Below are 22,625 nucleotides of genomic sequence, written 5' to 3'. Positions count from 1 at the left end.
ATTTTTATAGAAAAATGATACATAAGTACACATTTTCTGTTAGGAATACATTACAATAGTTTTTGCTACAAGATGCACAGATATGATGCTTAAAATCCCTCCCTAGATGAGACGGCATTTTTTTTCAACAGTATATAGTTTCACTTTCAGTTCAAAGCGACATCTAATTTTAATTCTATATTTTTAATTCCTTTCAAATTACCCCATAAACATTGATTAGCTCATAACTAGTTGCTATGATTTCAGTGTATCTTACATACTTTGTGAACTTTCCCTATATAATTATCCTGAGAGAAGTGTAATTATCCTTGACTTTATCAAGTTTTATAAATATAATATCTCCCAATATAGAAACCTTAGCCGACCCATAGTTTGATGTATCAGTTAAACTAAATCTGTTGCACTTATCCCCCCAAAAAAAATCAGGTGCATATTTCAAGTAATAAAAAAAAAAATTATAATAAACCTTGCTATTATGTTTGCAAATGGTAATATCCACAATAATACTTAGATTTGACATATCCGAATCTGAGCCAGGAGTAACGTAAGCATAGCCGATCTGACCACGGCACCTAGCCAAAGTCAAAATATTAATCTTGAGTAGTTGCCATGGACAACTAAAAAGATTTTACGTAACCAGGATTCCAGATTACATTGCAAACTAATTCTTAAGCATGGGCAGACAAGTCAACACTTTCACGGTTTGTCACATACGCAAATCTACAACTGATTTAACAATACTATCATCAGGTATCTGTGTAGCGATCTGCAGTCTAGGGGTGACTTGAGAACTATAGAACACTGAAGTTTACCAAATATTTTTAGTATTTCTAAAACATCTGCAACTGGTAAATTGTGGCTTATCTTATTATTCAAACTTGCACCAGCAATTAACCCATGCTTAATCATAAGTAAAATGTCATAGTTTACATGCACAGAAAGAAATGTATAAGAGGTGTGTGTGCGTGCGTGTGTGTGTGTGCGTGCATGCGTGTGTGTGTGTTAGAGAGAGAGAGCATTATGCTTTGTTTTTATGGAGCTGAAGTATTATTATTATTATTATTATTATTATATATGTGTTTATATAGCGCCAACATATGACGCAGCGCTGTACAGTGTATATATATCTTGTCACTAACTGTCCCTCAAAGGAGCTCACAATCTAATCCCTACCATTGCCATATGTCTATATTATGTAGTGTAAGTACTGTAGTCTAGGGCCAATTTTAGGGGGAGCCAATTAACTTATCCGTATGTATTTGGAATGCGGGAGGAAACCGGAGTGCCCGGAGGAAACCCACGCAGACATGGAGAGAACATACAAACTCTTTGCAGTATGTTGAATGTGCATTTCATAAAGACCTGGAAACTAAACAAAAAGAAATTTAAAACAATCTGTACCCCCACCCCACCCCCTGATGGATTAGTCACAATCTGAGGCTTGTCAAAGCTGATAGGATGCAGAGTTTGAAGTGACTGATGCATTGTGCAGAAAGGGGGAGACACACTGCGGTTGGTCTCAGCAGGCCTCAGCCTGAGGCTCTGTGACACCTGGGGAACTACAGGTCTCAGCATGACATACAAGGAGATGATGCAAGACAACAGGGGCCATATGCAATTCACTTTTTCTCCTAAGTTTTCTACTAGGAGATCATTTTTCATCTTCACTTTTTTAACTTTTCTGCACTCTGCAATTAAAAAAGTATCAAAAGTAGGTGAAAAAGAACTGTAAATAAAATTCTGAGTTTCGACTTAAGAAAAAAAAAAAAATATTGGAGTATTTGTTGTGCTTGCTGGTGGCTTAAAAGGCATGTTGTTGATATGGTGAGAAAATATCACCCAGGACAAAAAGTGCATTAAATAAGGACTCCTGGGATAAAATGAAGGACATGTCAAACTTTTTACTTCTAAGAGGCAGTAAAGTTTCCACTGTGATTAGACAAGACAAGACAAGACAAATAACATTTATATCGCGCTTTTCTCCTGGCGGACTCAAAGCGCCAGAGCTGCAGCCACTAGGACGCCCCCTATAGGCAGTAGCAGTGTTAGGGAAACTTGCCTAAGGTCTCCCCTACTGAATAGGTGCTGGCTTACTGAACAGGCAGAGCCGAGATTCAAACCCATGTCTCCTGTGTCAGAGGCAGAGCCCTTAACCAATACACCAACCATCCAGTTGCTATGGCAGCAGCCAGCTCTATTCTTGCTTCTGGACTCTATGCTGAAACTTGTGGTTCCACCTCAGCTGTGTTTGAAGTCTACTTAGACTGACCCACTGAAGACTGAAGACCTCCTAGATTATGCTTATTATCTGAAATATTCAATTCCTATGGGGTTCTTTAATTTTCGTCTATGTTTTCTCTCTACACCTCTAACTACATTGGTGTATAAAAAGCATGAGAATAAAATGTTGTACTCAGTACAAATTTGTAAAAGTGGATTTTGAGTAATGATGAAAACGGGACCAACAACTGTTTGGCTGGCAACTGCAACTAGAGGATTTGTTACATTTAATTTAATTCGTACAGGATTTTTTTTATATCACACTTAAGATAATGCAGAGGAATTTTTCAGTAATGTAGTTTCTGATACAAGTTTCTGTATGTAAAAAACAATAATAAAAACTGTCTTGGGTCAGCATAATGAAATATAGGTCTACCTATCTATATCGACTGATGCCTACATAATATCACAAATAAAACTAGTTAACCACCGTAGATGGAGCTTTCGTTTGTTTCCATTAATAAGTATTTAAAAAAATAATAATATTTTGTTTATTGAAAATGTATATTCGTGGTTGTTAAAATGATAGTGGATAAACTTAAGAGTCTTTTGAGGTGTGTTGTTTCATTCAAAAGTATTTTAATGTTTACTGATAAAAATTTCTATATAAATATACCAGATGTGCATATTATAACCATCATAATTATGTACAGTCAACACATGGAATTTAATATTACCGTGGAAAACATTTTGTTTAAGTTTCTAAAAAAAATGAAGTTTGTTCCTAAAATAAAATAAAACAGTATTTTTGAAAAATAATACAAATAGCATAAAAATTTTATTTTTGTTTTTTTTTCCTTTTTTATGTACAGACACAAAAAAAAACCCATTTGTACAGTGCACAGAAAAATAAGACTGGTGTCAGTGCAGGGCACTTCCTTCTCGAATACAAAGAGGCATTAAACAGTCCTTCACCACTTAAAAATTTATATAAAACATATCGTATTTCTCTCTTTTACACAGAGCTGAGAGCTGAATTTGTTCCAAATTTACAGTGTCCCAACACAAAATTCACAAGGCAAATATTGCCAACAAAAACACCATTTTAATACTGATAAACTGATGCAGGGTGGTGTCTTTTTATCTCTATTTTTACTGAATAAACGATAAATAAATAGTTTCTGGAAGTAAAAGTGCCATAATAGCTCTGCAATTTTTGAATCTGGGCCTGAACGTCCGCTCTTACTGGCCAGAAAGCCAAAATGCAGCAGATTGACCATTGGTGAGTTTAAAACGATAAAGTAAATCAAAAGTATATATTTTACACATCCCTCTGTCTTTTTGCACCCCTTTAGAAAGAAAAGGAAAAAGGAAAATTTAAATATAATTTTAAAAAATTAACCGTTCCTACTTGAATAGAAATTGAAACTGTATTCTTGAATGACAAACTTAAAATGGATATGCATGTACCATATATAAATTAAAAAAGATGTAATATTAGAAAGTCTTAGTTTCATTTTTTTTTAAATGGCTTCCAGGAAACTCAGGAGCAGAAAAAAATAAAAATGGACAAAGTGAAGCACTTAATTAAATGCCAACTAATTCAAAATGACATTCTGACGCTCTTAGCTACCACCACAAACTTCCACATGGAGGATTTCAGGGTCTGTATGCTGCTGCACGGCCCATTGGCAGAGTCCCAGCTATGGTGATGTCCAGTTCTGGGCTGGTCCTGACAGCTGTCACATCACACAAGGTTTGATATCCTGATAACTGACTTGCTGATGGTAATAAGATCCACTTCCTGAATGCATGGAGGAGGAGGCCATAGCATTGAACGAGAAGACAAACTCTTTTCTGTCATTCATACTGGGAGACTGAGAGTGGTACCTGGGTATACCTGTGAAGATGAAACTAGCATTAATATACAGAAGCAATGCATAGTGTACCTGTCCTTCTACAGCTGTATGCTACATTTCCCTGCAGGGAGACACTAACTACAGAGATACACAACGATCCTTGGAGCTTATACATTGACATTCTTGGAAAAGAAAATAATAGTTAATAACTAAAAATTATTATGCAAAATGTACTGAGATTATAATTATTATTTTTTGTCTCTGACATTTTCCTTAGTGATTTCCAAAGGGTTAGCGTTAGGGGTTACTAAGTAACTGTCACAATAGTCAGAAATATGAACATTTACAGGAAAAATTGTTAGATACACAATTTTTTTCTCATAATTTTTTTATTCATATCTATAATTTATGTATAATAAATGCTACTATTGTTCATTTCTTTGTGTCACATGCTAACTTCCGTTACCAATCATACACTACAGAAAAGAATAACAACCCGCAGTGTTATAATAACTACTATGAAAAGACATGTAAGAAAACACTTACAATGTATGAAAAATGTTTAACCGTTTTAAATGTAAGATCTTATTTAATACAACCACAAACTTTTTCAGGTTTGACTGTTTCTCAATTCAGAGAAGGATTTCTGTATTTAGATGTTTACAAGTCTCCATTAACTTAAAAATAAGTGAAACATTTTGCTATTTTACTGCTAAGTATCACACAATAAATATATATATTCCAGAAACCACACTGCTTGCTGGGAAGTTTTTCATTTCAGCAAGTTCATACCCTCAGTTCATACCCTCAGTTCATACCCTCGGAACATCCCAACCACTTATTGGGGTAATTATGTTAATTTGTCATGAAAGGAAACAGCTCAAATAGAACGCAAAGGGATTGGATAGATAGGATAATAGTCGTAGGCAGCTGAAATTCTAAAATTAAACCCACAACATATAATGCTGTTAAAGGATGACAGTGGTTTTAAGATATATAAATGGTACACATATATACTAGTTCAAGCTTGTGCTGTAGTAAGTGTAATCTGCTGCATCGTACTCAATGTGTGTGACTACCTTGTATAATTTAACATATATATATATATATATATATATATATATAAATATATATATATATATATATATATATATATGTGTGTGTGTGTGTGTGTGTGTGTGTGTGTGTGTGTGTGTGTGTGTGTGTGTGTGTGTGTGTGTGTGTGTGTGTGTGTGTGTATATATATATATATATATATATATATACATATACATATATATATATATATATATATATATTATATCTACCTCTCACATCTAAAAATAGTTCCAGCTACTTCTCTCTCAGTTTGAAGTGTATTGTTGTTGCAACTTTTTTGCACACACACACCACTTGCAATATAACCATGGCTATTATAATTATTAACATAATTATTATTATTTTCCTCATTGATATTTGGATTTCATTTATTCATGTCACTCTCTCTGCATCAGATGTGACTGTGCTCCAAAGTCTGCTATTATGCATTTTATTACTAGTATACAACTGTCATAATACAACAAAATATGTATATATTCGGTATACACTGACAATTTTTTTTTCCGCTGTTGTATTTCTGTATTATTATATTACAGCATGTGTTTGCAACAAATATTGCTTCTTATTGTTGCTTTTCTTGCCTTTTTATTTTCAAATGCTATTTTTTGATTATTTGGTACACAGTATAGAAAAGAATAACAACTGGCAGCGTTATAACTGCAAATGGGGGGGAATAAAACATAATAAAAAAATTCTAGAGAATGATACATTAAGAACTTATTTAATAAAACCACAAGTGTATTGTGCTTTGACTATCTATCTATGCAAAGAAAGGATGACTTTATTAATGTATTTATAGAGATTTATATTAATAAATATACTAGTAAATACATTTTTTGCTGGGAAGTTTTTCATTGCATGTAGTTCATACCCTCAAAACACCCCAGCCACTTCTTGGGGGTAATTATGTTAATTTGTCATGAATGGAAACAGCTCAGATAGAACACCAAGGGACCGGATAGATGGGATAATAGACAGGAAGCCTAAATACCAAAATTAAGCCAACAACATGAAATGCATTTTAAAAATGACGTTAGTTATAGGATGTGGACCTGGTATACAAATATATTAAATACAACCTGTAATCTGTTACATTGCATTAGGTATGATGTCATCTCCTAATTGACCTTTTTGTCAAAAATGTTTAACATACATATATCTACCTCTCTCAAATAAAAATATCCATTTTTTTGCTGCCAAGTTAAGTCTTGGTATAATTATACCATCAGGCCAACTGCAGGTGTTGTTCAAATTTTTATGCACACACATCACTAAAATATATTAATGGCCATTATTATTATTATTTTATATGTAATTATAATTATTATAAAATCTGCATTTATGGAGACATTATTATTTTTATACATATATTATTATTATTATTACTATTATATTTTTATATTATGTTGTGTTTTGTATATTTAATGTACTTGTATTGTATAATTGTATTTATGGATTTTGTACAACCAAAAAAAGGTACAGCCTCAAAAGTAACAACAAATGTGTATTCCTGGAGACATTGCTTAATTTTTTTTTTTGTTCAGAAAGGTTATTATAAATATTGCAGTTGTTTTACAGAAATAATGGGACATGTCTGTCCAGGCTGGAGAATCAGCAACGTTTCCTGCAATGAATGGTGATCTGGGGTAACTTTGACACAACTCCCCCCACGGCCAGAAGCAGCCTGGGGCTTTCAGACAGACCCTTCACCCTCTCTTGAGCCTTAATTGGCCTGGTTGCAGCCCCAGTGGCACCATGCTAACTGCTGCCATGCCATTCTTGTTCCACATGTGCTCCTGACCATCCACCCCCATTTCCTATCATTCCTCATTTTCTCCTGGTTTCTGCGGGAGATCGTTCCCAGTGGAGAAAAGTTTTTCCAGATTCACACTGTCCTTCCTATCAGTAACTAATCTGTGCATAGCCTTGTCCTGCATCGTTTTCCCTTTCCTATCTGAAATGGTTCCACGATGCCTTCATATTATTAGTTATCATTATTATTTAAATGTAAAGACTGACTAATAATAATAATTAGTTAGTTTGGATTGTAAGCTGGCAAGGGCAGGGCTCTCTCTCCCTTTTGTGTCTTGGGATTGGCTATACATTTGATCATTATGTTGCATTTGTCACTATGTCTACCAATTCTGCATTATGTACCAATGTAGATATTTTGTGTATATCATTGTCTGTATTATTATGTACCCAGAAATGGATTAAGGCGAAATGGCGCCCTAGGCAAGCAACGACTTTGGGCCCACTCTTGATGGCCCCCTGGCTTTTTGGGCAATATTTGTTGAGGGCTAGCATAAACCGGGTGCTCAGACTCTATCCAGGCCCTAGGCATCTGCCTAAGTTGCCTTTTGGATGATCCAGCTCTGTATGTACCCCATGTTCATTTCTTACTCTGTAAAGCACCATGGAATATCTTGGCACTTCATAAATCAATAATAATAAATAATAACCAGGTAGCAAATCTGTACTTACAAGTCATAATGTTATTCAAATCAGGTAATTGACTCTTAGTATACTACGCAATCTTATTATTATTAATTTATAATGCACAATCGGGGCGTTGTACAGAGTAAGACATAAACACGTGGTACACAATAATATATATTATTATATATTATATTATATATACAATATACAGAATTGGTAGACATTGTAATTACAGTGACAAATGTAACATGATGAACAAATGTATAGAAAAATTCCAAGACACAAACGGGTGAGAGAGCCCTGCCCTTGCAAACTTACAATCTAAACTTCTATCTACTTAAAAGATCTACAGATAGGATAGTTTCAGATACATTGTTTAGAAAGGTCATTATATGACAGAAGAGAGAAACGATTGTATAATGTATGACCAGCTTTAGTGATAATATCAATAGCTGGGTGAAAATGACACTAACCTATAACAACTAATCAGACCACAGCCTCAGTCTAGACTCATCATTTAATATAAGAATGGACTTTGACAGGTTGCAATGAGTTACTGCGCTATGCACACTGCCTTATAAGACCGCATTTAGTGCAACGTTGCACAGTTCAATTGGCGCTTACCTTGTAAGTCGGACGGTGTGTTGTGGCTGTTCTGATGCAGGTAGTTCTGCTCCAGAGAATGTGAGGACAGGCTGGAAGACAGTGGGTTGGTGGCAGAGTTGCAAGGTGACAGGGGCTGTTGCTTGATGTAAGGTGCCCCTCCTGAGAGGGCAGAAGAAGTGGGTGCCCAGGCAGAGGCTGGGCTAGTGTACACTGAATGGGGCTCCATGACACCGCCTCCTCCAAGCAAAGGGGACCCCGAATCATGGTGACCATATTCACCTCCTGAGGAGCCCGTACAGCTACTCATGTAGGAGTGCCCACCATTGGCAGCTAGATGTGACACTGGGTGTCCAGTTAACCCCATCCCATCCACGTTGCTTGGCAGATGCCCATTCATCATCCCTATGCCACTGTCCAGCGACAGGCTGTTGGGTGCGCAAGAGAGGCCACCGCCAGATCCTTGGAAACTGTAAGTGTCCGGTATATGGTTAAAGCCCAGACCATTCATCATGCTGTACATGGGTTTCAGGGCTTGACATTTCCTCCTGAAGCCCCTGGGTCTCCTCCTAAAGGAGCCTTCCTCAAACATAAACTCGCTAGCTGGGTCAATGGTCCAGTAGTGGCCTTTGCCTGGTCTGCCAAGTCCCTTGGGCAGCTTGATGAAGCACTCATTGAGGGACAAGTTGTGTCGGACAGAGTTCTTCCAGCCCTGGTAGGAGCCCCGAAAGAAGGGAAACCTGCTCTGCAGAAACTGGTAAATCTCACTCAGGGTCAGCCTTTTGGTGGGGGAGCTCTGGATGGCCATGACAATCAGAGCTATATAGGAGTACGGGGGCTTCTCCGGCCTCCTGATCCCTGCATTGGTCTTCTTGGTCTTGGTGGTACATGAGGCGGACTCCATGACTGTAGTCTGCTTTTCCGTGGCTCCAGACATGGGGCTGCTCTGGGAAGGGGTCTGGGGAGGTGGTTGCTGGATCTCTGCAGTCATTGGGAAAGCTGGAATATGTTTGAGCAATGAGAAATGGACTGTGGTCAGAGGATGGGTGACAGACTAGTCTCTGAAGGGCTGGAAGAAAAAGCTCCTTAGAAAGTTCTGAGTGGTGACTGCTGCTGCCACAGCTGGTCGAGAAGCCTGAGAGACTGATGTCTGGAGACTGGGAGAATCAGCTTCTCCTCCTGAGTACTGCTACAACAGCTGGAACAGGAAGAGGAATATTAACAGGCTGACTGTCCTGCCCAGTTCTGGCTGCTGTGTCAAAGCTCTTCTGCGAGTTCTAGCTGAGCGATCAACTCAGATATCTGGAAACTGGGCTCTAAAATCAGCAGCCTGGTTCCCTTGTTGTAGCTAGCTCCACTCTTCACAGGTTATACCTGACTCCAGTGACAGTCTAAAGTCTTCTTTGTAGAGGAGGAATGCAGATGAATTATGGATCTCATGCAGTTTTACGCCTTCCCAGCTGAGGTCTGTGCAGTTGTGTGCCTGTAAAGTAGAGGAGCTCTGTTCAGCTGCAGTAGAACTCCACAGGAGTCTTCTTCTGTCTATAGCTCCTGGGGTCTCCTCCTGAGTGACTCTGGATGCACCTGGGAGCTGCTTTGCATTGCAGCCTCTGTTGGATTCTGCCCACTACTCTGCTTCTCCTTATACTTATCTCTCTAGTCATCAGCATCTGTCCACTCTTCTCAGTCAGATGTAAAGTAGGGTGACCCCGCCCACAGATCAACCCCCCACCCCACTTTTTTTTTCTTTTTTTGGGTACACCCACTCCCCTGACGACTGGGGGTCAATTAAAGGCGCCATCACTTTACTCTCTTTAAATCACTCTTGAGTTTGGTACTTTTTATTTTTATTATTATTAACTATGAACATTTTTTGTTAAGTAATTATGCGTACTTGTCAGCTAATAATCAGCTTATCACACATCAATGCATGGTGGTATCTTTTGCCTATTTCTAATAAAGATACAGCAGTGCAAAGCAAAATAAGGTTTGCAAAATGTTAGCGAATAGCGATATTAATTCAAGTACAATTTTTGTTTTCTCGAAATAGAAAGACAACGGTTAAACTCCTGTGTGTAACTTTTACACACCACACACACACACACCACACACCACACGCCACACACACACCACACATATACACACACCACACACATACCACACACACACACACACACACACACTAACACACTAACACACTAACACACACACATACATACACACTGACACACACACCATACACACACACACACATACAACATACACACACACATACGCATATACACACACACACACACACACACACACATACCCATGTACACACACACACACACACACACACACACACACACACACACACACACACACACACACACACACGGTAGGTGAGGACTACAGGCTCCAAAAGAGCAGGAATTCATGGTTCACAAGCACAGCTACTTTAAAGGACTGATTTTAATTTGGGATAGGCTGGGAAAGTGAAGACTGGAATTTGTAATTCTACGTGAAGCACAGGGCAGGCTGGGACTTGTAGTTCTACATGAAGCACAGAGCAGGCTGGGACTTGTAGTTCCACAGGAGGAGGAAGAGAGGAACATAGCAGACTGGGACGGCTCATGAATTGGAAAAGCAAAGGGCAAGCTAAGACTTGTAGTTCCCCAAGAAGATATGCAAGTACTTCTAGATCCCTTTTCAGAGGTACGAGAAGCCCACATTAAATTTTTTCCTGAACTTTGTTGAAGTTTAAACTCGCCATTACTAAATGAATAAGTGATGTTAGAGTGTAAGCTCATCTGGTGTAAGGTGATTGATGTGAATGTGTACAATGCTGAGAGATGGGTTTGAGCTGCTTATTATTATTATTATTATGATGATGATGTCACTGTGTGCAGAGCTCCGAGGCCCCCGCTATGTGCTCGCAGGACACAGAGGTGCAGCCTTATTTCACACACTGTAAAACGGATATTAAAGCATTTTTGTGGGTTTTCTGGGCTGGCAGAGCCCAGGGAAAGTGATGGAGTCCTGGGGGGCACAGAGGGGTCTGGCTGGAAGGTGCCTGCTGCTGGTCTTGCCCATTTTCGGGGAGTTGGAGTTGCTCGACTAGATAGGATGTTTATACAGCGCAATATAAACAGGTTCTGTGAATAAAAAAAACCCCTCCCTGCCTTGTGCTCAGTCAGGCTTCCCTGTGAGTCGTTCACCGGGTCCTGCGCTGCTGCTCAGCCTTCCCGGGGTAAGGGCCTGTAGAGAGGGCAGCGTGCCCCTGTCACAAGGGGCAGGCCCATCCATCAAGGTAAGTCACTTCCAGCTTTTGTCACCCACTTAGAAGTAAACTGGCCGCTCTGTAGAGTTGCTGGAGAGAGGCATCAGTCCGATACCAGGAGAAGAGGAGGAGGAGGCAGTGAGGGACCACACTGCTTTTTAAGGTCACTCTTTGTCCTCTAGGGACACTTGAACTTGTGGTAGGCAATTCATTGTAGTAAAGTTTGTCATTACAAAAAATAAAATAAAAAAGATATAATTCAAAAAACTAAAATAAGAGCTTTTAGTTTATAAAAACATAAAGTAACGCATGGAAAGCATTTATGCACAATTCTCCAGTGTTTCTTACCAATATGTACCTGTCGGGGGCCACTTGAGACAAGGTTACCAAAAGCAGGGTGTATTATGGTACCCACAGCTTGGGGCTACATGTACATTTCCATAAAGGGGTGCATGCAACTGATCAATGCAAACATACGTCCAATAATGTGTGTGGAAAGAAAAAAATACTATAGTGTGTGTGTGTGTGTGTGCGCGCGAGCGCGCGCACAGGAGACCAGGGTTCGAATCTCGGCTCTGCCTGTTCAGTAAACCAGCACCTATTCAGTAGGAGACCCTAAGCAAGTGTTCCTAACACTGCTACTGCCTATAGAGCGTGCTCTAGTGGCTGCAGCTCTGGTGCTTTGAGTCTGCCAGGAGAAAAGCGCAATATAAATGTTATTTGTCTTGTGTGTGTGTGTGTGTGTGTGTGTGTGTGCACGTGCATGGGGGGTAGCAATGACATAAGTAACAGTAACAGCGTAATACACTATATACTGTATACATTATATATATATATATATATATATATATATTTATATATGTATATATATATATATATATATATATATATATATATATATATATATATATATATTACTAATCTATGGACCTTTAATATGAAATGCCACTAAATTAATTATTTGAAAATACTGCTGAATATATTTGTGTGTGTGTGTGTGTGTGTGTGTGTCAGAGAAGACAATATACTATGTACAGTGCTGCGGAAGATGTTGGCGCTATAGAAATACTAATATATATACATACATATATATATATATATATATATATATATATATATATATATATATATATATATATACTGGCGCTATGTAAATCAATAATAATAATATATACTTATGTAATATATATACCTACACAGTAGATAGATAGATAGATAGATAGATAGATAGATAGATAGATATAGATATACTGTATAGGTAGATATATATTGGTTCTCTGCCAGTAGGGACTAAATTATTGCTTGAATTATAATTTAAATCATTGTTATCATTATTGTTATACACCAGGTTGTCCACCTTGTGCTTGTAAGCTATATGAATTGTAGGAGGTAATGTAGGTTTGTATGTAATGTTTGTGTGATATAGCGCGCAGGAGGCTTATGCTTGCCTATTTACATTACCGTAGCCATAGACTCGCAATGCATTTGCTGCAGGACATATAGTTACTCCTGACACATAAGGAAGTACCTAGCTATTTACTGGTAATATTGATGTTAAATGAATAATAATTGTATGAATGAATACCACACAAGCACCTAGTATCAATTCTTCCCTGTGGCTACCGATTCGTATGGATGTATTTTAGGCACCCCATTGGCACAATATAGTCAGAAATTTTCATCTAGTTCTTTCTGAGATTGGATATTTTATAATAAGTTGGCATTTTGGGTGCAGGATAAACTGATGGTGCTTGAAAATGTGTGGCCATTATTGAGTGGGATTACTAAATAATGTTTAGCAATATTTGAATGCAAAGAAAGGAGCATACAGCCCCTAAATGTGTTTTTAGCCATTGGAAAGGTGAGCTATTCTATAGCTTGGTGGCATTTTGGGCACAGAATGGGCTCAGATTCTTCTTTTACTAGAGATAATTGAGTAAGTTGGTCAGGAGTCTGCAAGACGGTTGGAGTGTAACATGAGCCCCCCTGTCTATAGGTAACACTGGAGCAAGCAGAGAGAGGGGTCTGTGTTTATCAGAGGCAGACCACCCAGGGATGGAGCAGACAGGCGCGCCCCTCTCTCCTGTCCCTGCTTCTAATTAACACTAGGGTCTCCCCTCCTCACCCCAGCAGCCTGGACTGCGTTTACATAAGGTGGCCTGAGGGGAGGGACCACTGTGCTGCTGACCCCCCCCCCCCCCCCCTTCACCAGTTGGCTATGGACAGACACTACTAGTAAAAGGTGATGACAGGGGCACTTCATAGAAGTTAATAGTGGTCAATGGTTTTTGTAACAATAACACATGATGTCCACCAGGGGGCAGTTATGGGTCCCCACAAATATTTGAGGCACTAGATGGCCCAGCACGGCCTTCAAAAATACACATATCTATTGGGATAATGGCAATAATTAGCCAGACTAGATACATTAATAGGGTTATGGGAAGTCAATTATTATATTATATATTAATTATAAATTGTTTAGGGATTGTTATGGAACTAAGATATGTAAATATATTAGAAGGGAAAAAATATTTTATCATGAACTTGGGAAAGCATGTTTAAATGCCTTGTAAATTAAAAAAGAAAATGGAAATGGAACTATTTTACTTTTAAAACTTAGCCCCAGTTCAGCTTTGGATACTGTGGAATAGGATCCGAACTCAGGCTCAGAAATATGAGACAGCAATAGAAACCTGAAATGAGTTTTAATTAATAAGTAAAAAAAAAAAAAAACATTTTATTTCCTGATGTTTCTGATTTTGAGGTAAATCTTTGAAAATGTATTTTATTTATTTATTGTATATATTTATAAAGCGCCAACATCTTACACGGCACTTTATATGAACATGTTTAATAAATGGAAAACTTTGTATAAAAATATTATTTTTAAAAGCATTTCCTTGTAGCATTAGTAGTGCAGTGGTAGTATTAAAAGTTTGACATGTATTTATGAAGAAACAAAATAATATTGTCATAAAACAGAGAGTGGAAAAGTCTAATATGGTAAATTTTAATTAAAAAAGCTTGAATTTGTAGTGCTTGATTTAGGCGAGACTACAAGTATCAGCCTATGGGGGGTGTAGTTCCAGCCTGGGTGACTAGCTCTGACTGAAATAGAAGTCTGGGGTAAAAGCATTACATGATACCTGTTCCTAGAATTCAATAAAACAGTGTAGACATTCAACTATAGAAACGGCTGTGCAGAAGAGCTTTCATTTGGTTATCTTAATTTATCCCGTGCCACAGAATATATTGGCGCCTTATAAATCAATAATAAAAACAATAATAGTAAAATGGTTCCCACATCAGTCTTTTTTTCACAAATCATATGGGTAAACCAACTACTAAACCGCAAGATAACTGAAAAATAAATTAATCAAGCTAAGTTGGTTAAGCTAGGCATAGAGGGATAGATTTCAGTTCAACTGACTTTCAATTTGATCAGCTTGTTTGATAGAAATATCATCAATATATCAAAATTAAATTGTATGTTACATTCCTACTAATTGATGGTCGGCTCTGTAACAAAGGCATTTCCAATGGATAAACAGAAGGAAGAGCATGTTTGACCAAACAGGTATCAACGGAAAGTCTCAAAAACCCTTTTGATACTTGTATTATCTATGGAAATGTTATAACTTTGACTCTTACACTTAATATTGATTACAATTCAAAATTACAGAATCAATTTGCAGGTGATTTGATGAAATTATCAAATAGATTGCTTAATTGAATGGAAAAATTGAGTAGCATGTGATATATTTATATATGTGTGTGTGTATATATATATATATATATATATATATATATATATATATATATATATATATATATATATATATATATATATATATTCCCAATCCTTAATTTTCTCAGTTTTCTGATGAATCTTTTACTGACAACACCTCCTCCCTGTCACCCTTTAGACCATGCAGATAACCCCTGATTATGATATCAGTTCTGAGCCGTTTTTTTTACCCCTTTCTACCACAATCTTACATTTTCATTGACTTTCTAGCCTCAAGTATTTGGTCAAACCTTCCATTCCCTTAATTTACAGACTTCAGGCAAAAATCATGCTAAAAGATAAACGAAAAATAAAACGTTTACTCAAACCTATTTCTTGTAGACTTCCTAAAAGCTAAGGAGTTTAGTGGTTCTTCTTTTGTTACATAATTCCTCTAAATATTAAGCTATGCTGCTAAGTCATTTAAACATAATAAAATACTGTTATATACACATTAATGTATACATAATAAATATTTTATACCTGTTTATGCTACACTATGAACTAAATTACGTTCTTATAAAATATAAAGCAAAACAAAAGTTTAAAAGAAGAATACAGACATGTGAATAACATTGTTATCAACATCACTTTAAAAACAGTAAAATTAATAATAATGTCTAGCTAACAATACTATACTATAAAAATAATATTAAAAAAGGTTTTACAATATACCTGCATATTTGTCCTAGATTGTAAGCTCATAAGAGCAAGGTCCTCCCCTTTACTTTTATTTTTTTTTACTGTACATAATCCACCACAATATCCACCACAATATTATTCATTTTAAGATTATGGGTATTTATTTATTGTATTTACAAAGTGCCAACATATTACGCAGCGCTGAATAATACAATTAAATAAATAAAATACTTACTCCCATCAAGCTATATGTAGGGTATGTATTATGACAAAATTATTATTATAATTGTAGTAGTATCAACATTGTCATCATATCACAATTTTTTCATGAAACTGCATAAAGAACAATGTACACAAGAATAAGAAGAATGAATGAAAAATATATAAACAGTTTATTCATAGTACAAATAACAAGCACATACAAAAAAATATTAAATATATTCTGTTGTGATATAGTTAAAAATAACAGATACAAGCTATTGTGGCAGAAATACACAAGAAAACAATAGGGAAGATCATCCAAACTTACAATAAAGGAGTACAGAAAAGGAAAAATCAATAATAGATAATAAAAGTGATTTTAACCTTTTTTGGTATGTATTTTTTCAATAAAATATTTGTATTGCATTAGATTGTACATGGGAGAGGTGCTTGAAATAAAGCGTTTTTTTTTTTATTCCTAGTGTAATTATAATAAAATGAATCATAAAAATGAAAACCAATTGCTTAACCTTATATGTCTTTGGTTTTGCCAATTTTATACTTTATTGTTGATAATCTAAAATCTGCACAACAATGCTCTCATATTTACCTTAATTGTAAAGGTACATTTTAAGGTAGATATGCTGAAATTTGGTGGGGTAAGGGGTTTATTTTTAAAATTCCCTGACCTTGTCAAAATACAAATTTGAAAGGCTGGAAATTTTGCTCTCCTTTTCAATATTAAGTTTTGCTCTCCTTTTCAATATAAAGTTGTCCAACGGATACAAATAGATTTTGTGGAAAATGTCTAAGTCTGGAGGATTTTTCTATCACTTCCACAGATCCTTGTGGGTACTGAGCAGACATGAAGTTGTGCCTGGTGTTATTCTCCAGTGGTCCCTTCATACAGCAGAATGCAGGAGGGAGGAGGAGGAGGGAGTGGGCAGCCAGTGTACATGTAATTACATTATACAGCAACATCTGGTGAGATAAGATGGAGTAGCTGGATAAGGACACCCCCAGTCTCATTAACCATTTGGCAGGGAAGAATGGCTATCACAAAGTCCATTGCCTTTACTATGCATGCATCTTTGATAGAATTGCATATATTTTACCCCAGCTGTGCAGGGACTACAAGTGGCAATAATTCCTAGGAGCATTTGTTTAAGGATCTACAGAAGAAAGCTGTAGGTGTATCCCCCGAACCACAGAAAATCTATGCTGCTACTTATAAATATAAGTTATAAGTAGTCCTGAAAAATAAATACAATAAATTAAATAAAACAATAAAATGTATATATACATATATATTCTTCAGAAAGATGTAGATTCAATAATCTGTATGTGGCCAACTGACCAAGTTTTATGACTTTTGATTTTATACTCGTGTGATTGTGCATATTTTATCTACTTATCCAGTGCATTTATCCAGAGCTAAAAACATTTTTTCCCCCTTAAATATATTTATTGTATTATAAAAAAAAATCTTAAACAATTCCCATCAGAGCCAATGAATAAATAAAAAAAATATTACATTAAATTCATATGTCTGCAATTCGCTAGAAATCAAATACCTTAAAGAACGTTAACCTTAACCAAAAACCTTAAAGAAAATAATAGTGGAATGTATGCTCAAAGTGCAACATTGAACCAATGTCTTCTGGTCACTTTTATGATTAACAACTACATCAACTGACAAGTATTCAATAAACTTTATGGAATGAAAAACATATGAAACTTTTCTACTGACAAATTATTATTATTATTATTATTTAGTATTTATATAGCGCCGACATATTACGCAGCGCTGTACAGTGTATATATATATCTTGTCACTAACTGTCCCTCAAAGGAGCTCACAATCTAATCCCTACCATTGCCATATGTCTATATTATGTAGTGTAAGTACTGTAGTCTAGGGCCAATTTTAGGGAGAGCCAATTAACTTATCCGTATGTTTTTGGAATGTGGGAGGAAACCGGAGTGCCCGGAGGAAACCCACGCAGACACGGAGAGAACATACAAACTCTTTGCAGATAGTGCCCTGGCTGGGATTCGAACCAGGGACCCAGCGCTGCAAGGCGTGAGAGCTAATCACTACGCCACCGTGCTACCTATCTTGATCAGTTTTATAGAGAATTAGATAAAATGCCCATTCGAGTTTGGTAGAAAATTCCTCTTAATTAATCTATAAAACTGATCATTAAAAAAATAGAATGTTATTTTTATTATTATTTTGAGTGCCAGGCTTGCAGCATGTATTTTCTCTTGAGACAATATCCCTTTCTCTACTGTTCTTTAACAAAAGCAAGTTTATTTCTCCTCATTCTGAATCATTCTGAATCCAGACAGTAATAAAAACTTAGGATATGTTCTATGCCTCTCTTCCTCTTTTTAGCTGGGATTTATTCTTTTAGCTGAGATTTATTCTATTATTAGTTATATATCACCAACATTTTCCACAGCGCTTTACAGAGTATTTAGTCTTGTCACTAACTGTTCTTCAGAGGGGTTCACACTCTAATCCCTACCATAGTCATATGCCCACAATAGTCTAGAGCCAAAAACATTATCTGTATGACTTTGGGATGCGGGGGGGGGGGGGGGGGGGACCTGAATGCCTGGAGGAAACCCATGCAGACAGAAAATTCAAGCACCATGCAGTTAGTGCCCTGGCTGGGATTCGGACCAGGGACCCAGCACTGCAAGGCGAAGGTGCAAGAAAATAAAGGGGAGATGGAACTAAGTGGGAGGATCGAACAATAAAATGATGGGGGGGGGGGGGGATTTGGAGGGTGAAGAAGTAAAAGAGAATGAAGGGGAGGAATAATTGAGTTAGTTAATAAACATAATGATTACTATTTAAACAGCTGAAAGGAAATAGGGAGAGTGGGAAGTGATAGACATTGGTGCTGGGAGGGCGGGTATGACATGGGGTAAGCAGACATTTATTTATAGTATGTTTTTCATGTAGAATACATCAGGTTGATCTCTGCTGTGGCTGGAGTATGTGACTTCCATATCCCACAAGTCGCAGTTGCTTCAAATCACAATGTGTATGTCAGACAGGAAAATCCATCCTGTGTCCCTCTCCTGTGTTCACTGCTCAATCATTTCACGAATGTCAACCCCCCCCCCCCCCCCCCCCCCTCAAGGGCAATTGTATTAATTATACAGAGACAGCAATATAAACTGCCTAAAAGCCTGTCCCCGTCCTACATCACAAGTAGTGTTGGGCGAACATCTAGATGTTCGGGTTCGGGCCGAACAGGCCGAACATGGCCGCGATGTTCGGGTGTTCGACCCGAACTCCGAACATAATGGAAGTCAATGGGGACCCGAACTTTTGTGGTTTGTAAAGCCTCCTTACATGCTACATACCCCAAATTTACAGGGTATGTGCACCTTGGGAGTGGGTACAAGAGGAAAAAAAAATTTAGCAAAAAGAGCTTATAGTTTTTGAGAAAATCGATTTTAAAGTTTCAAAGGGAAAACTGTCTTTTAAATGCGGGAAATGTCTGTTTTCTTTGCACAGGTAACATGCTTTTTGTCGGCATGCAGTCATAAATGTAATACATATAAGAGGTTCCAGGAAAAGGGACCGGTAATGCTAACCCAGCAGCAGCACACGTGATGGAACAGGAGGAGGGTGGCGCAGGAGGAGAAGGCCACGCTTTGAGACACAACAACCCAGGCCTTGCATGAGGACAAGAAGCGTGCGGATAGCATGCTTTGTACCACCATGCAGTCATAAATGTAATAAAGATAAGTGGTTCAATAAACAGGGACCACGCGGCAACGCTAACCCAGCAGCAGCACACGTGATGGAACAGGAGGAGGCGCAGGAGGAGAAGGCCACGCTTTGTGAGACACAACAACCCAGGCCTTGCATGAGGACAAAAAGCGTGCGGATAGCATGCTTTGTACCGCCATGTAGTCATAAATGTAATAAAGATAAGAGGTTCAATAAACAGGGACCACGCGGCAACGCTAACCCAGCAGCAGCAGCAGCAGCAGCACACGTGATGGAACAGGAGGAGGCGCAGGAGGAGAAGGCCACGCTTTGTGAGACACAACAACCCAGGCCTTGCATGAGGACAAAAAGCGTGCGGATAGCATGCTTTGTACCGCCATGTAGTCATAAATGTAATAAAGATAAGAGGTTCCATAAACAGGGACCGGCAACGGTAACAATGGTATATAGTCTGGCTGAGCGGTGTACACAGAGTGTCAGTAAACAATGGTATATAGTCTGGCTGAGCGGTGTACACACAATGCTATATAGTCTGCTATATAGTGTCAGTAAACAATGGTATATAGTCTGGCTGAGCGAGCGGTGTACTACTGTTCCCAGCAGAATCAGAGTGGCAGTAAACAATGGTATATAGTCTGGCTGAGCGGTGTACACAGAGTGTCAGTAAACAATGGTATATAGTCTGGCTGAGCGGTGTACACACAATGCTATATAGTCTGCTATATAGTGTCAGTAAACAATGGTATATAGTCTGGCTGAGCGAGCGGTGTACTACTGTTCCCAGCAGAATCAGAGTGGCAGTAAACAATGGTATATAGTCTGGCTGAGCGGTGTACACAGAGTGTCAGTAAACAATGGTATATAGTCTGGCTGAGCGGTGTACACACAATGCTATATAGTCTGCTATATAGTGTCAGTAAACAATGGTATATAGTCTGGCTGAGCGAGCGGTGTACTACTGTTCCCAGCAGAATCAGAGTGGCAGTAAACAATGGTATATAGTCTGGCTGAGCGGTGTACACAGAGTGTCAGTAAACAATGGTATATAGTCTGGCTGAGCGGTGTACACACAATGCTATATAGTCTGCTATATAGTGTCAGTAAACAATGGTATATAGTCTGGCTGAACGAGCGGTGTACTACTGTTCCCAGCAGACACAGAACAGTACACAGAATGCTATATAGTGTGGCTGAACGAGCGGTGTACCACTGTTCCCAGCAGACACAGAACAGTACACAGAATGCTATATAGTGTGGCTGAACGAGCGGTGTACCACTGTTCCCAGCAGACACAGAACAGTACACAGAATGCTATATAGTGTGGCTGAACGAGCGGTGTACTACTGTTCCTAGCAGACACAGAACAGTACACAGAATGCTATATAGTGTGGCTGAACGAGCGGTGTACTACTGTTCCCAGCAGACACAGAACAGTACACAGAATGCTATATAGTGTGGCTGAACGAGCGGTGTACTACTGTTCCCAGCAGACACAGAACAGTACACAGAATGCTATATAGTGTGGCTGAACGAGCGGTGTACTACTGTTCCCAGCAGACACAGAACAGTACACAGAATGCTATATAGTGTGGCTGAACGAGCGGTGTACTACTGTTCCCAGCAGACACAGAACAGTACACAGAATGCTATATAGTGTGGCTGAACGAGCGGTGTACTACTGTTCCCAGCAGACACAGAACAGTACACAGAATGCTATATAGTGTGGCTGAACGAGCGGTGTACTACTGTTCCCAGCAGCGACACACAATGACTGGGGGGGACCCTGGCTAGCGTGGCTGGAGCGCGAACTACCCTGCCTGCCTACCCAAAGCTAAACCCACAGACAAATGGCGGAGATATGACGTGGTTCGGGTATTTATTTACCCGAACCACGTGACAGTTCGGCCAATCAGAGCGCGTTCGGGTCCGAACCACGTGACCCGTTCGGCCAATCACAGCGCTAGCCGAACGTTCGGGGAACGTTCGGCCATGCGCTCTTAGTTCGGCCATATGGCCGAACGGTTTGGCCGAGCACCGTCAGGTGTTCGGCCGAACTCGAACATCACCCGAACAGGGTGATGTTCTGCAGAACCCGAACAGTGGCGAACACTGTTCGCCCAACACTAATCACAAGCAGAGCAGTGCTCATAGGCTGTGGCCAAAGCTCGATTTATTAACAAAAGTCACCAGAAACATAAGAAACATCTCCATAGTCAAAAACATTATAATGGCCCATACTCACGGGCTACATTTGTGGCCTGTCGCTGGCACACGGGAGCGTGTGCGCGAGTCGCGACAGGCCAGCGACAGCTCGTCGCCAGGTCCCTCTGCATACATACGGCGGAGGGACCTGGCAACTGATGCGGCGGAAGCTGTCACTGTTGTTCCTCCCTCGCTGCTGTGCCAATCGCCTGGCGACAGCAGCGACGAGCGATGGTTCGGGGTGCGCGCCCGTGTTGCGCCTCATACTCATGGGCAACCTGTCGCCGCAACACGCGCACGCCGTGTGTTGCGGCGACAATTAAAGCCCGTGAGTATGGGCCATTACACATCTGCATGGTGGGCCAGGCCGAGGCAGAGGCGAGAGAGGCTCCAGCCTCTGGGCGCAGTGTAGGAGGGGGCGCACAACTCACTCAGCTATCATTCCCCTATTGTATTTGAAGCAAAGAGAAATAAGAAATGGGGATACATGGCAGTGACTGCAAGCCAGATAACTAGAGATTAAGGTGTTGGGGGTGCTAGGCGTCTCTTGGTCTA

General features: G+C 38.8%; 1 protein-coding gene and 1 long non-coding RNA gene across 3 annotated transcripts in view; one reads left to right on the top strand and one right to left on the bottom strand.

Annotated features, from left to right (window-relative positions):
- Nucleotides 1–3,025: 3,025 nt before the first annotated feature.
- On the bottom strand, nucleotides 3,026–9,861 carry FOXF1 (forkhead box F1). Its single transcript, XM_068261614.1, has 2 exons — nucleotides 8,241–9,861; nucleotides 3,026–4,120 (listed from the first exon to the last, which is right to left on the bottom strand). The coding sequence occupies exons 1-2, from the start codon at nucleotides 9,208–9,210 to the stop codon at nucleotides 3,963–3,965; spliced, it is 1,128 nt and encodes a 375-aa protein (XP_068117715.1). The 5' UTR covers nucleotides 9,211–9,861; the 3' UTR covers nucleotides 3,026–3,962.
- Nucleotides 9,862–11,410: 1,549 nt separating this feature from the next.
- LOC137538580 (uncharacterized) overlaps nucleotides 11,411–22,625 on the top strand; it is a 20,000-nt gene continuing 8,785 nt past the window's right edge. For both annotated transcript variants that reach the window (XR_011024837.1, XR_011024836.1), the window contains exon 1: nucleotides 11,411–11,511. This is a non-coding gene — a long non-coding RNA (uncharacterized lncRNA). The remainder of the gene's footprint in view (nucleotides 11,512–22,625) is intronic.

Source organism: Hyperolius riggenbachi, chromosome 11, assembly GCF_040937935.1.
Source record: "Hyperolius riggenbachi isolate aHypRig1 chromosome 11, aHypRig1.pri, whole genome shotgun sequence".
Classification (NCBI taxonomy): domain Eukaryota; kingdom Metazoa; phylum Chordata; class Amphibia; order Anura; family Hyperoliidae; genus Hyperolius; species Hyperolius riggenbachi.
The sequence above is the reverse complement of the archived record's forward strand: the minus strand, read 5'-3'. Positions and strand labels throughout refer to the sequence as shown.

Coding starts and splice junctions, on each gene's coding strand:
- FOXF1 (XM_068261614.1), bottom strand. CDS start 9,210: ATGACTGCAGAGATCCAGCAACCACCTCCCCAGACCCCTTCCCAGAGC. Junction 4,121..8,240: donor CACACCGTCCGACTTACAAG/GTAAGCGCCAAT, acceptor TCATCTTCACAG/GTATACCCAGGTACCACTCT.